Raw genomic sequence first — 16340 nt, 5'->3', positions numbered from 1 at the left:
TTAAGCAACCTTTCTAGAGTGGAAAGCTACTCTGTAAATTTACTTGGTAACACGTTCCTGTCATATTTCAAACTGTCACAGTAAAGGGTCTGAAGTTTTTGGTTTTAGGAGATATGTTTGCTGAATTAACTCATAGTTGAATGTGGTGTAGTTCTGATTCTTCAGTACAGCAATTTTTAGGATGCGTTTGACCGTAAGTCTGAACTCTCGGTGTGGCTTGCTCGCCACTGCCACATCATTATAAATGCCACGTTTAGATAAGTTACACTGGTGTGATGCTGTTCTTACTGTCTGTAAATCTGCTTTTGCCTACTGTCAGTGTCAAGACGCTAGATAGTTCCTTGGACTGATCCATTGTGATCATTGCTATGTTATAATCTGTGGCATGAGCTAGCACTGTTTATTTGGTTTGGGAACTAGTTCATTTCACGAGTACAAACAGCAGGTTTTATCTGTATGCATTAGGGCTGCATGATCCTTCTACTAACTACTGATACAGTTGCAGTACATCTTCAGTGTGCATAGATGGGACTGCTTTTAGGTGAGGAAGGCTTGGCTTTAGTTTTGCTCATTCATCCCTGGAGGAGTACATGGAATATAGGTATATTTCATTTTTCTTTCTAAGAATATTCTATATGAATAATGATAAATATAAAAGTTGTATTTATTCTATAAAAAAGGTTTTGCAGCCTGTGTATCTTAAGGAGAATCACACTTCTGTATCTTTTGTGTGTGTCTGGTAGGGAACATCTGCATTTCCATCAGGGATTGGCATCCTTGTGGAGAAAGCTCTTCCTCCTTAAGAGAGAAGTATTTCATTATGTGAGTGTAATTTGTGAAACCCTTTGGTGGCATAAATATAAGATTTGCATTGAATATTCCAGTTCTTGTTCATATTCCCTTTTATAAACTGGATTTTGCACAGCATGGGTCAGAAGATGCAGACGACTCCCGTGGTGGCAATCCCCCAAATGTCCAGGCATTTGCTAACATAATTAGTGGTTTTTTATGGAAACTGGGGAGACTTCTTCCAGTAAACCTAGGATCCTTTCTAAAATACCTTTTCCTTGTCTTTTAAATATTCAGTAATTTCCTGACCTTAAAAAGTTTTACACTTGAACATCAAGAAAGTTCGTCAACCCTAGGGATAGCAACTTTTGAAAATACTTTTACAATGTTTTTTGGCTTGTGGCATCTTTGAATAACTGGGATACCCTATATTCCTGTGTTAAATCTTTGCTAACCTCCTAGCCCTTAAATCACTGATTTCTGGAGGCTGAGTGGTTATGCCGGGAAAGACTCATACCAAACATACTGTACTATAATAAAATTTCCATTCATACCAGGTATTAGGCATTGTTGGAGACAGACCGCCCAGCTAGGTGGGCCTGTACAGAATCATTGATTTTGGAGGCTGGGGAGGGACCTCAGGAATTCATCTATTGCAACTTTAAAGCAGGCTCAGCACTGAATTCAGAGTTGGTTGCCCATGGCTTTGTCCAGTTGAGTCTTGAAAATCTGCGATGGCAGAGATTTCACAGCCTCTCTGCACAACCCGGTCCAATGCTTAATTCTCTTTGTACAGAATTTTCTTTTTCATTATATCCACTTGGAACTTTTCCTGTTTCAATTTATGACACTTGTTTCTTGCCCTCCCACTGTGCACCTCAGCAAAGAGCTCAACTGTCCTCGCAGCTTCTCTTAGGTGCTGGCAGGCTGCTCTTAGGTCTTCCTCTCTTCTCCAGGTTAAACAAGCCCAGTTCCTTCAGCCACCCCTCTTGGGTCATTTGCCCCATCTCAGTGCCCCTCCGCAGGACTCAGTTAAGTTTATCTGTACTTCTTTCTTGTACTGGGGGGCCCAAAACTGGACATTGTATTCCAGATGTGATCTAATGAGTGCTGAGTAAAGGGTAGTAGTCACATCCCTTGACCAGCTGACTGAGCTTGTGTTCATGCAGCCCACTATGCTGGTGACTGTAGAAGTGTTGTACTTGGTCTCCTTCATATCCTTTTTGGGTGTGTGTGGAAATGTGTCATAAATGTCTTGCAGAATGCTGTTTATGTGTTTCTTAAAGAATGCTGTTACTTTTTTTCTTTCATCTTGCCCACTAGCAGTTAATAATTGACTGTACAAAATATTTAATTTTATCATCACCAGGGACTGAGGACAAACCTTTTTGTATAAATTATCAATGGAAGTTAATATAAACTGTTTTAGTCTGGTCTTTTTCATAGACATATTTTTTAATGGTCACCAGGCATCGTCTTCCAGCTGTCACACTTTGGGCTTGGATTTGAGTTTGCCTTGTCCAGAAAGTGCAACCCAAATACGGTATTATTTGCCAGACACGAAGATACAGCTTATGAATAATTGTGAGTAAGGGAAAGTGTGGTGTTATCAGACACAGGTCTAATTAGAAACTTCTGAAGAGAGGAAAAGGCAGAGGATATGTGGAGGAATTTCTTTTACCCTACAGCTACTGGCTGATACGTTACATTATTGTTGATAGCTAGCTCTTCCTTAATAAATGCATTTCCTTTCAAAACAAAGTGGTAGATAAGTGCTGGATTTCAAATGCAGTATTACCATTAAGGTGCTTTTGACATTTCCAGGCTTTATATTCAAGTTTACTTTCAAGGTTTCTAGAGCATATATGCCCGATTTGTGCCGAAGCAGTTCTCTGTAATGAGCTGTAACTATTGTGTAATATAACCATCACATGCTTGGGATTGAATGTTTTGTTTCAAGCTGCTTGAAAAAGGTCACAGATATGCTTTGAAAACAATCGGGACACTTCTCAAGTTGCAAAGTTTGTTGTGTTTCTGTCCCTAAGGTCTTAAATCTCATAGCTGTAGGTAGCAATGAGGAAAGTTATGAGTCTTGCTTAGTTGTTTACATGTACTACTGGCAAAGAAAAATTACAATGGCAAAATAAGAAAGAATTACAAGTTCACAGCAGTTTTCTTAGGAAACTTGAAGATTTTACCTCTTCCTTTTGATTCTATCAATGTTCCTGCTACTTTTTCCTGTTGTCTTTTTTTTGCTTAATTTACTATTACTATAGCTCATTGTGATATGAATATGTAAGCATGGTGACTGCAATAGTTTTACATTCCGTCTAATAGAATACACTTGTACAAACTGCTCACTACATCTGATAATGTAAAGCCAATCCTCTGACCTGAGTTTGCCTTTAGCAGCCAGGATATGTGCACATATGTTACAACTCTGGCTTGTAGAAAGAGACAGTACAATCAATGATCTGAAAATATCGTGAGAATTTTGACTGTGCTGACATACTGTTTGACAAACAAATTCTCTCTTGTGCAAGCAATTTAAAAGCAGAAGAGACACTACTTCTGTGGTGGCTAGAAGTGAGCTTTTTATAACCAAGATTTTAAGTCCTTATTGCCATTAGGCAATACATTACTTATGGCTGTTTTCATAGTACATCTTTTGGGTTCATTTGCATTTATCTCATGAACAAATAGAATGAAACAAAAATTGGTGGATTAGAACATGGGGATTTCATGAGTGATTCTAACTTTCCAATAAACAGTACTTATAGTTGGGGTTTTTTTTAAATATCTGGGAAATGCTTGATTACTTGATAAGCTTGCCGTAAATATTGAGGCATTTGTACAGCTTGACTCAGGAGCATAGCTTAAAAAATCTGTGATGTGTTGAACTACAACTATGAAATTAGTAGCTGACTAAACATTTGCACTGTGATGTACTGCTCAAATTGTGGTACGTGAGGACATGACGACAAAATGATTCTGTTGTGATTTTAATTCAGGTGTTATTATGTGACAATATTAGCACTTTTTGGCCTATGGGAGAGAAATTTGCGTTTTCTCTTCCTTCTGGGCATATATCAACATTACAGGTGCTACAGACGTTCGTAGTCCCACCAGCAGAGCTGAAGATTAAGACATTGGTCCAATCCCTATTGGAATCAATTTCAAGTGAAGTTTAATGAGCTCTTAAATTGATAGACTGAATTATCCTGTTCACTAGAGTCCATCTATGCAGTCCAGAACTGACTTCTTTTATCAAGAGCTTTGGATATTGTGCTGATGTGATTCAGTTTGCTCCTAACTTGCTTTTAAAGCAGTATGTAATTGCAGAAAACATACTTCAGTTTCCTTCATGCAAAACGCTGCAATAGGCTAGTTACATATGGCCATCAGAACACTTCTAGGAATTTTGAGCTTTCCTGTCACAGTGTTATATGATTGTGCAATAAAATATTTGTAGTCTGATTTCAAGTTATTCCAATACTTTCAGTCTTGAAATGCAGATTATAAAACAATTTACTCTTCACCTAAAAAAAAAAAGAATTCTTCTTTCACCGTCTTTGTTAAAATTCCTTCTTGGGACAACCATTTACACTGCTGTTACGTAATTATGCTTGCTGTCTCTTCAAGGAGGAAGTAAAGCAGTCAGGATGGGAGTTCATAGTTATTTTTTTTTCCTGGTCCTCCACACTGTTGAGATCAATGGGATAAGAATCTGTGTATCAAAACATATTGGGAGTATTCTATTCTGTTTATTATTCATTCAGTCATCTGTGACTGGAACATAAGCATTGATTGTAATTGTTTAAGCAAAAAGAAAAGTAATAGTGGCCATGTATAAATCCGTCAAAATGTATTTTTATTTTTGAACAAATATTTCAATCAGCTGCATTCAGAGTTGTTTTTATGTTCAAGACATACTATGAAAGACTTTAATAGTATATTTTTTCAGGTGTGTGTTATGATGTTTATGATCTGTCAGTCCAGGTTTCATTGGGTGAAATCTTACCTGCCTTATTGTCGTGTCTGTTTTCAGTACTAAGATAAAAACCAGCGGAGGCAGGATTTTGCCTGGTTGACCTGGGTGGGAATTTGCTAGCCTCTTCGTAGGTCACTTTACATACATGGTTCTTGGTACAAAGGAATATCACTTGGTAGTGATTAATACAGATTTAGTTTGAAGAATGTTTACTCGCTTGAGTCATCCAAGTAAAAATTCACTGGCTCAGACCATACATCATTATTGTAGTACTTGAGCGTAGTTGCGTAGAGCTCTGCAGGATCTTTTTACCACAATGATGATAGTACAGTATATTGTGAAAGTAATTGTAATGTGTAATATATAATTACATGTAATGTATAATTATTTCATAATAGAGAATTGTAGGAAGTATTGCAAAGGTAATTAAAATGTTGTTCACTTTTATATTTTTAAATTCCCCGTTATCACCTCTCTTTGACTTATAAACTAAGAAAACTTAATTGTTCTCTAACATAGTATTAAAATGTAGTCTTACTTTATTCTTCATTTTGTTTTGTTTCCAGGTGGAGGCGTAGCTGTTGGAACCCTTCTTCTTATTGGTTAGTATAGAATATATAGATACTTAAAGCCATATCCTGATAAGTTTTGCTCGTTGTAATGTATTTATCAAATAACCTGTCTTTTCATTGTTTTTTAAACTCAGACTTTAAGTATAACTCTCAGGCCCCTTCACTTTGGATAGCCTTCAGAGTGGACTATTGTCTATTTCATGAATTACTGGAGGTGATCAAAACCTTACTTCTAGACAGGTTTGAGCCCCCAAGAAGAATACTGCGGAATTCTGTTTGAAAGCAGGACATTTAGCAAATTTCAGGACTTTTTAGGAAAATATTCAAATTACTGAAGATCATCTAAACAACTTGATTTCCTGTAAGATTCAGACTGTTTATCATCACAAAGATTTTTTTTTTTTTTTTAATTTGGCTTTCTGAGGAAGATTTGAAATACAGAATGAATCTTTTAATCTTTTGGTTGCCAGAATCAACTAAGAGAAAGCTGATGGAAGCCTGCCTTCTGTCAGGATGTGGATGAGGCACACTGAGATGATTAAATAGGTTACAACAGAATTCCCTTTGCAGACTACATTGAAACTGTCTTTGTAGACTGTACCATGTCTCCATTGCAGCCAAGATGCCCAGCTTTCCTTTCGAAAGTGTAGCAAAGGGGAAAAGGACTATTGTACACATAACATCTTGTCTTCATATCCCCAGGGTACACACTGGACCTTAGAGCCAAGAAACATTTCCCAGCCCCCTCAGTTTAAGCATAGCCACCAAAAACACAATTGTGAGGGAAGACTAACTTCTTACAAGTTAGTCTTGTAAGTGCTCACAGTTTCAGCATATAAGTAAAGATGATCGTCGTTACAGAAAAGAAATTGAAGGAGATACCATCTGATATGTCACATCAGTTCATTAATCTTGGCGTTCTAAGGATACAAAACTACTTCAAAGTGATGTAAGGGCTGAACAGTGAGATCAATGGGATAAGAATCTGTGTATCAAAACATATTGGGAGTATTCTATTCTGTTTATTATTCATTCAGTCATCTGTGACTGGAACATAAGCATTGATTGTAATTGTTTAAGCAAAAAGAAAAGTAATAGTGGCCATGTATAAATCCGTCAAAATGTATTTTTATTTTTGAACAAATATTTCAATCAGCTGCATTCAGAGTTGTTTTTATGTTCAAGACATACTATGAAAGACTTTAATAGTATATTTTTTCAGGTGTGTGTTATGATGTTTATGATCTGTCAGTCCAGGTTTCATTGGGTGAAATCTTACCTGCCTTATTGTCGTGTCTGTTTTCAGTACTAAGATAAAAACCAGCGGAGGCAGGATTTTGCCTGGTTGACCTGGGTGGGAATTTGCTAGCCTCTTCGTAGGTCACTTTACATACATGGTTCTTGGTACAAAGGAATATCACTTGGTAGTGATTAATACAGATTTAGTTTGAAGAATGTTTACTCGCTTGAGTCATCCAAGTAAAAATTCACTGGCTCAGACCATACATCATTATTGTAGTACTTGAGCGTAGTTGCGTAGAGCTCTGCAGGATCTTTTTACCACAATGATGATAGTACAGTATATTGTGAAAGTAATTGTAATGTGTAATATATAATTACATGTAATGTATAATTATTTCATAATAGAGAATTGTAGGAAGTATTGCAAAGGTAATTAAAATGTTGTTCACTTTTATATTTTTAAATTCCCCGTTATCACCTCTCTTTGACTTATAAACTAAGAAAACTTAATTGTTCTCTAACATAGTATTAAAATGTAGTCTTACTTTATTCTTCATTTTGTTTTGTTTCCAGGTGGAGGCGTAGCTGTTGGAACCCTTCTTCTTATTGGTTAGTATAGAATATATAGATACTTAAAGCCATATCCTGATAAGTTTTGCTCGTTGTAATGTATTTATCAAATAACCTGTCTTTTCATTGTTTTTTAAACTCAGACTTTAAGTATAACTCTCAGGCCCCTTCACTTTGGATAGCCTTCAGAGTGGACTATTGTCTATTTCATGAATTACTGGAGGTGATCAAAACCTTACTTCTAGACAGGTTTGAGCCCCCAAGAAGAATACTGCGGAATTCTGTTTGAAAGCAGGACATTTAGCAAATTTCAGGACTTTTTAGGAAAATATTCAAATTACTGAAGATCATCTAAACAACTTGATTTCCTGTAAGATTCAGACTGTTTATCATCACAAAGATTTTTTTTTTTTTTTAAATTTGGCTTTCTGAGGAAGATGTGAAATACAGAATCTTTTAATCTTTTGGTTGCCAGAATCAACTAAGAGAAAGCTGATGGAAGCCTGCCTTCTGTCAGGATGTGGATGAGGCACACTGAGATGATTAAATAGGTTACAACAGAATTCCCTTTGCAGACTATTTTTTTTTTTTTTTAAATTTGGCTTTCTGAGGAAGATGTGAAATACAGAATCTTTTAATCTTTTGGTTGCCAGAATCAACTAAGAGAAAGCTGATGGAAGCCTGCCTTCTGTCAGGATGTGGATGAGGCACACTGAGATGATTAAATAGGTTACAACAGAATTCCCTTTGCAGACTACATTGAAACTGTCTTTGTAGACTGTACCATGTCTCCATTGCAGCCAAGATGCCCAGCTTTCCTTTCGAAAGTGTAGCAAAGGGGAAAAGGACTATTGTACACATAACATCTTGTCTTCATATCCCCAGGGTACACACTGGACCTTAGAGCCAAGAAACATTTCCCAGCCCCCTCAGTTTAAGCATAGCCACCAAAAACACAATTGTGAGGGAAGACAAACTTCTTACAAGTTAGTCTTGTAAGTGCTCACAGTTTCAGCATATAAGTAAAGATGATCGTCGTTACAGAAAAGAAATTGAAGGAGATACCATCTGATATGTCACATCAGTTCATTAATCTTGGCGTTCTAAGGATACAAAACTACTTCAAAGTGATGTAAGGGCTGAACAGTGATAGAAATGTGATTTTTTTCCTATTTTAAATGTTTATCAGATTAATGTTTTTTTATGAGAATCTTTCAAGCTTGTTACTTTCCTAGCAAAAAGAACTGATATTACAGGAAAAAAAAGAAAGGTTATTAGAGAAACACCTGTAGTTATGTGGAAAACATCTGCATCTGTAATCTGTGTTCACATCTTAAAACAGTATAACAATTTAAATACCAAGTTGCTGGAACAGAGAACTAGGAACCTAGGGACAACAGATCTAGCTTTTAGCTTTCCAGTCACTGCAATTTCTCTGAACTGTTGGAGTCTAGAAAGTTGTGTGATTGTTTTCTCCCACTGAATAAGAGGTAAAGTACCTCAGTTTCCTTATTTGTGGGAGTGATAAAAACATGTATCACATTGCAAAGCTATTTGAGATACGACAAGCAATGTCTGGGTGCCTACATATTAAGTGCCAAAAATCCTGCATTAAAGCCTTAAAAATGAATTTATTATTTTAAGTTAAAACAGTGGATTACAGGGAGACAAATGTCAATAGATTTGAAATTGGTAGGTAAAATCTGGAAGATAAAAGTAAAAAAGATGTTATTACAGATAAAAATGCCAGTTTCTCACTGCAGAAGATTGAAAGTGTAGTAAGGCACCATTTTGGCTAAATCCTGAGCTTTTGAATGCCTCACAGGTTGTTGAGGATCAGTGCAAAATTGTAAAATGGGACTGTAGAGACAAAATCTGAAAAACTCAGGTACAGAGTAAGATACAACTAGCAAGAATTATCCAGAGTAATACAGATTTTTCTTAAGTACCTCAATAGTTATAAGAAGTCCAAGAGAAGGACTGGTTGGTTACTTGACAAAGTGGAAAAGCTAGTCATAGTTGATATTGAGAAAGGGGAAAATTGTAAAAATTTTTGTATTAATCTTCACCCAGAAGGAGCACTGAAATCTCATGACTATCATAATTGAGAACAGTGACTAGATTTCAGCTTTGCCTAGGGAAAAAGCAGACTAATGTATGCCTGGGTGATTTGGGTGGTTTCAAATAGATGGTGCCTGCAGAATATTTTAAGAGGTTGCTGATGAAGTGTTAGGACCATTAGTATTTATGAGAACTGGTAGAGGACAGTGAAGGAAAGAAGGAACTGGAAGATTAGAAAATACAAATACAGTTTTTATTTTTGAATGCTGTTGGAGGAGTCGCTGAACTATAGTTCAGAAGAAAAGAAGGATATAAGTAGCAGCTGGTATGTTGAATAAACTTTCTGTGTAAGAGAATGAACTTGTGGATAGAGGATAAGCAGGACATGCCATTTATCTTCACTTTAGTAATGCTTCTGACACTATTTCAAATGGCATTCTCGTAATCAAAGCTAGGAACCATACTCTGTGTTCATTTCTACTATGCATTCTTGGTGTTTATAACGCAAACTAGCTCCACAACTTAAGAGATTACCATTGCATCCTTCCCATTATATCTTTCTTGATGTTCTGAAGTAGGCTTTTTACTTCCAAGAAGTTTAGTCTCCTGATCACTTGAAAGTATTTCTAGTAATATTGTTTAGAATTCATTGGCATGAAATTTATGCAAAGACAAAAACATCATGTCTCTACTGATAGGCACCAGTAGGCTAGCAGCTGTTCAGAGTGTGGCTTTTCAGCCTTAAGAAAGATTTAATCAGTAATTTTCAGTCATTTTCTGAAAGGGATGAAAACAGTGTGGTCCCAACATTTTATCTATGTTTACTTTCACTGTGGAATGACAGCTGTCACTTGGGAGACTGGTCTGCATTTGTATCTAGAATTTTGGTTAAAATATTTTGAATTGTTGTAACATTTTGAATTAGTCTTAACACTAAAGAACCTAACAGTGAGATTTGGGGAGAACTTACTTGAAATCTGTTTTAGCCACTATTGGGATTACTTCATGTTATCTTTTGTTGGTATAGGGCTTATGTGAACCTGCACTAGAGGCTGAACAGCATTTTCTGTTTGGCAGTGAGCAAGGTAATTGCTCTTATTATGGCTTGTTGTTACTTTAACGCTAGTTTTTATTTCTACATTTTATCCATCATTAGAGACAGGTGTTGCTGTCTCACTGAATCTTAGAAAATATTGATTTTTCTGTGAAGTGTATAAATTAGTGTATGTTGTGGTGCAGATTAAGTAACTTGAATAGTTGCCTACCAGAAAAAATAACTGACATTACCTAATTCCATGTAGGCCACTATCTGTGTAATGGCTACCATTTAAGTTCAGATTTTTTGAGAAAAATGAATTGATACAGCCGTTCACTATTGCTGAAAGAAGTTGTCCAAATCCTTCTCCCCATTCTTGGCTGTGCAATCTTGTTGTTCCTTGAGCTGGTGCTAGTGCTTTTCAACTCTCAGGTCTCCAAGTTGACAGAAAACTCACCCAGTTAAAGAGTGGAGACTTTTCTGTCTGTTCAGTGACCTGAATCAGCTCACTAACATGCAAGATGAGTACCAGAGCCAGCACAAGGGAAAGAAGGACTGCACAGTGAGGACTAGGAGAGAAAGTAGATGGCCTTTTTCAAGGCAGAAAGTGCCAGTTAAGCTTAATTTTCTCATGAAATTTCACCCAAATTTCTGTGCATTCAGGAAAAATTATAGAAGTTTTATCTCTTACTGCTTTCAATGAAGATCTTGCTTTTCTCACTCAGTTTGAGAAGAGCTGCAATCTTGCTATGGACAAAGGAAGAAGAAAAAAATGTTAGAACCTGTCATATTTTACACAGATCAGAGATTATGAAACTAGATGAGTTTTGTTTTGTCTTCCCATTACAGTATTCACTGCCCCTTCCAGTAGATGAACTGGGTGGCATCGAAAGAACCTACTAGCTGGAAAATTGTCATTAAACAAAAGAAAGTTGTTCTTCAGATGGTATGCAATTAAGTGGTGGAATACTTCACTATAGGGTGTTGTGGATGTAAAAAAAAATCATGGTCTCAGAGGGAAACTGGGCAGCTTGATGGAAGAGAAAGCCATTTGCATTTCTAGGTTAGTGGATACTAAGTTCGGCTATGGAAGTCCATGAGCTACAAATGGTGGGAGTCTGAGCAAGTGCTTGGGTGAAGCATCACATTTACTTGTTCAGTTCTTACTACCTCTTCCTAAATATCTGCTTTTGGCCACCGTTGAGCATAGGGTTAGCTATCCATTTGACCTGACCTTAATGGCACCAGATGAAGTGAGTACAATGGCAGTGAGCTTTGTGTTCTAATGAAAGAGATGACAAGACTCAATGATTTGAAAATTATAGGATTTTTACCTGGATTTTTTTTCCCCTCCTCTTGAGTGCATAGCTGGCAATACTCAGTGGTGGGGTTTAATTTACTTATCCGTCACATTGGTTGTTTATTTGTGATCTGATATTAAACTTAGAGATTCTCCTTCATGTTTCTGTGAAGCTGTTTTAGATTTGAAAGCTAATTTTTTTCCTGAATAAAAGTTACCATATATTATTTTGAAACATACAATTACATACAAAAAGTCTTAAAGTAAGAACTATATTTATTCATGACTCATTAGTCTAAAAATGTTTAGACTAATTTTTAAAGTTGGTGCAGGAAGAATTGTAACTGCATTGTTAGAATATCCTGTCAGTATATAAAAAAAATCTGTCATGAGATTAGTCTAGGCAAGCTTAATTTTATACAGGATTGAAGCTGTCAGTGATAAACCTCCTAGGAAGATCTTTCTGCGTTGTACTCCAAGTGTTATAAAAAGGTTAAATTCTTCCCCCTTCCTTCAACATTCTCTAAGGCAAGAATAAATTGCATTACTGTTAGCTTAGCTCCCTTTGCAAATTAAATGCTCATCTTCATTATTTGACACATTATCTTGGTTAATTTAACCAAATAATAGTAGATTTCAGGGTATTAAAATATTTATTTTAACTATTGTGTTCTGGAGATGTAGTAATGGCACAGGTTACTTGATAAGACTGTAAAATATTGTTTGAAATATAAGTGCACAATTTTTAAAAATTTAATTCGTAATAAAGAGCATCATGATTTTCAGTTGAACTTAATTCTATAATGTATTCTTTTGACAGTGTGTTATTTATATGAGAATTAGAGAGTTGAGGCACATGGTAGTCTCATGCAAGATCCTAGCTACTAGAGGAATTTGAAACTTCCTGGGTTTTGTTGGTATAGCAAGAATGTTTTGGATTTTAACTAGTACTTTAATTTCAAAAGGTCTTACTGTACTGGGTTTATAAGAAGTGGTAAAACAAGCATTCTGACTCTACGTGAAATGAAATTTGAACACTATCAAAACAGTTTGTTCCATATGAATGTGAGGCCACTTGTTTGTTGTTTCATCTTAAACTGCTCCAGAAGATTAGCTTTCTAGAAGAATCTCCCCTTTCAAAACAAACAAGTAGTACAGCTGTTGATTAAGCACAGTCCTTTTCCCCCTCCCCTCTCTGATGTATTCCAACCTGTTGTATGTCTGTTTTGCCAGCCTCAGGAAGAGTTTCCAGAAGGATGTTATTTTGTTTTTTAAATATAAGCCTTGTTTATATAACACATTCTGTATAGTGAGTTACAGTGCACTCAAATAGGTCTGTCCTGGGTACCCTATAAGAACCTATTCTTACATACCTTTAAGATGCTCTAGATTTGACAAGGTCATTGACAGCTAAATGTTTTAAAGATTATCGGTAGGAGGGTTTTTGTTGGTAGCTGAGGTCAATTATTAAAAGTTAAAGTTGTCTGGTTAAAAGCAGGTCTATACTTGTATATTCTAAGCCTTGAAGCAGTTTCAGCTACTTTAATTAGCTACTATTATTTTTGCTAGACATGCAATTTAACCTGACTGGTAAGAGCTCTCTTCAATTGTCAATATAATTGAATTTATCATCTTTATAAAGTTGAAAAAGATAATCTCCGGAGAGGTACAAAACAGTGATTTGCTAAATATAATTCTACAAAATACAAGTTACCAGAATTCACCTTCCTGAAGTATGGCCAAATGCCAAATATTGTAGCTTATATGTTTGACAACTCCATTTTGGCATGTGCTAATTAAATGCAAGTGACACAGAGTATATCCCCTCAAGCTTAGTAAATGTGGACATTAGTAAAGTATCTTTTAAATGGAATTTCAGATTATTAAAATAATCACATCTTATAACCTGCAGCAATTCAGAGAGATGTTTCATAGCTACGGAAAGACACACCTTAGGTCACAGTACCATACTGTAGAACTATCTGGTGAAAAAATGATCAATACTGATAGACTATGACAGGCTTTTGGCAGCTTTAGGGCAACCTGTCTAGACTTTGTACAGGGGAAAAAAAACAAGCTATCTATAAATTACATTGTTGCAGTCTTATTTTTTCCTCTTATAATTATCATTTTAAGCAATTATACTACAAATTATCTCTGGAGTTTTTCAAAGACCTTCGTGCCGTTTAGTATACTGATGTTTAGAAGTCAGCTATTATAAATTTAATCTATACATATCTGTTACCTTATGGTGGATTTTCTTCCTGACTTTTTGCTCCTTTTCGAATTGTAGTGTTTATCCTCCATCCCTCCCTTGGAACAAGAATACCTCTGTGCAGCGGGAGCGTTTATAGCTAGAGATTTTTTCTTAAGGCCACATGTTTACATACCAATTTCCATAATTAGGTGAGATTTTTGTTCTTTATTTTTATATAAATTATATATTTACAGTGCCTCACTCATACCTGCTCGTTCTCTCGTGTGCTCTAGCTACTCCAGTGCCTTAAAATTTTGTATCTAATTCCATGACCCACTGATTTCTCTGAGTAGTAGCTACAGACAGTCCATGCACAAAGGTGTTGAGAATGTCTCTTATGTGTTCAGTAGCCTATACAGTCTAGGGGGGAAAAGAGCCATAAATAGGAATTGGTCTTTATCCTTAGTTTTCAACATGGTTATACGTTGGAATTCATTGCACTGAAACTGACAGTACTCCTTTTTCTCCATGACTATTTCAGCCATGAAAGCATGCTGTTGTAGAAAGAGACCAATGGATAATGATCACAATAAACTATTTTATTTATGTCCTTATCTGTAGGATCAGAAGAGGTTTTGTCCTGGAGACAATATGCATAACTTCTAAGTAAATAATCTCTTTTCCTTGTATAGTTTTACGCTTCAGTAGTTACTCACCTGCTACTTAGCTGTAGAACACTCTTTGTTCAAAAAGAATCAGAAAGCTGTGGACTGTTGTGTGACTTGCAGTGACTGGACCCAGAAAAGAGTCTGCAGCTGCGAGAGTCTTATTTGTTTATGTGCCTTATTAGCTAAAGTTCACAATGAAGGCTGCTGACGAGACAGCTCTTTAGCATGGAGGCTAAGAATAAAGATTTGGGCCAGGCTTGTCTTAAGTATCTTGGCTGACTAAAATGCACTTAAGTGTTAGTTCTTACACATATAGAATGGAGGTAGTTCTTTTGGATGTGGGTGTAATTTGGAAAAATAAAGGTAACAGTTGAGAATTTATCCTAGCCATCAAAATAGTAAGTCGAAGCATTATCAGAAAGCAAATATACTTCAAAGTATTTCATTCAATTTATCTATGAAAGTAATCAGTGAGCTACTGAAATACCTCTGCTAAATGATTTGTTTGTTTATTTACAAGAAGAAAGCTGTACTCCTATGGTTTTGAATAGTCACGTTACTATTGAAGCCAGGGTACAATGGATGCTATCAGAAAAGCCCCATATGGGTGCACTTTAGATCTTTTGAGTACCACAAAAGTTTAGTGACCTAGAAATGAATCAATAAAAAGCCATCCTCTATGTGACAAATTGAAGAACTGAGGGATTCTTACAGATGCATTGACTTTAACAATTCAAGATACACTGTTTGTAAAGGCTTTCTGAGACACATTTAATCCTTAGAGTACTGTAGCAGACTATGAGGTGTTTTATATTTAGATCACTCTCCAATAGTTCATTTCCTATTTTTACTGTAACTTTAGTGTTATGAAAATCAATGTAAGAAGACTAAAGGAAAGGCTAATGCTAAAATGATGTGTCCTTACACTGAATGTAAATATTTTTAATTTGCTAAATTGAAAATTCCTTATTGTTTTGCCAAATATGTTTTGGAAGGGTATGGCAGTGTAAGAACCTCTTTAGTCCTGTTATATTACGAATAAGTCTATCACTCAACAAAATGAATTGTAATCTTGGATAGGTCAGTAAGAGGGTTTCTATCCCTGTTCCCCATTGCTTCACTTCTATAGTTTGTTCTAACATTTCAGCATTTCGAATAAAATTTGAGTAAAAATTCTTCTTTACTACAGCCTTATTTCCTCTTAGTTTAGTTAAATAATCATCAACACACAGTATGATTTCTTATATTTATCCATGCTTTATGGAGTTTCCTTGTTACGTTTGGCACTTGAGCATGTTTACTGTCTAAGGAATAATTAATATCAAAAATGATGATCCAGAAAGACTCTCTGTATAGTTGCAGGCACATACACAAACCATAAAACACTTGGACTAAATGAGATCATAGAATCATAGAATAGTTTGGGTTGGAAGGGCCTTTAAAGGTCATCTAGTCCAACCCCCCTGCCGTGGGCAGGGACATCTTCAGCTAGATCAGGTTGCTCAGAGCCCCGTCCAACCTGACCTGGAATGTTTCCAGGGATGGGGCATCCACCACCTCTCTGGGCCACCTGGGCCAGTGTTTCACTACCCTCAGTGTAAAAAATTTCTTCCTTATAGCTAGCCTATATCTACCCCCCCTTTAGTTTAAAGCCATTCCCCCTTGTCCTGTCACCACAGGCCCTGCTAAAGAGTTTGCCGCCATCTTTTTTATAAGCGCCCTTTAAGTATTGAAAGGCTGCAGTAAGGTCTCCCTGGAGCCTTCTCCTCTCCAGGCTGAACAACCCCAACTCTCTCAGCCTTTCTTCATAGGAGAGGTGTTCCATCCCCCTGATCATTTTTGTGGCCCTCCTCTGGACCCGCTTCAACAGGTCCGTCTCTTTCTTGTGCTGAGGGCTCCAGAGCTGGACGCAGT

General features: G+C 36.4%; 1 protein-coding gene across 1 annotated transcript in view; it reads left to right on the top strand.

The window, feature by feature from the left end:
- Positions 1-5096: 5096 nt before the first annotated feature.
- ELP4 (elongator acetyltransferase complex subunit 4) overlaps positions 5097-16340 on the top strand; it is a 154819-nt gene continuing 143575 nt past the window's right edge. The window contains exons 1-3 of the mRNA XM_009334580.1: positions 5097-5136; positions 5347-5382; positions 7168-7203. Coding sequence (XP_009332855.1) covers positions 5097-5136; positions 5347-5382; positions 7168-7203 — 112 coding nt within the window. The remainder of the gene's footprint in view (positions 5137-5346; positions 5383-7167; positions 7204-16340) is intronic.

The sequence above is a fragment of the Pygoscelis adeliae genome, unplaced genomic scaffold (assembly GCF_000699105.1).
Source record: "Pygoscelis adeliae isolate BGI_AS28 unplaced genomic scaffold, ASM69910v1 Scaffold171, whole genome shotgun sequence".
Taxonomy (NCBI): Eukaryota; Metazoa; Chordata; class Aves; order Sphenisciformes; family Spheniscidae; genus Pygoscelis; species Pygoscelis adeliae.
The sequence above is the reverse complement of the archived record's forward strand: the minus strand, read 5'-3'. Positions and strand labels throughout refer to the sequence as shown.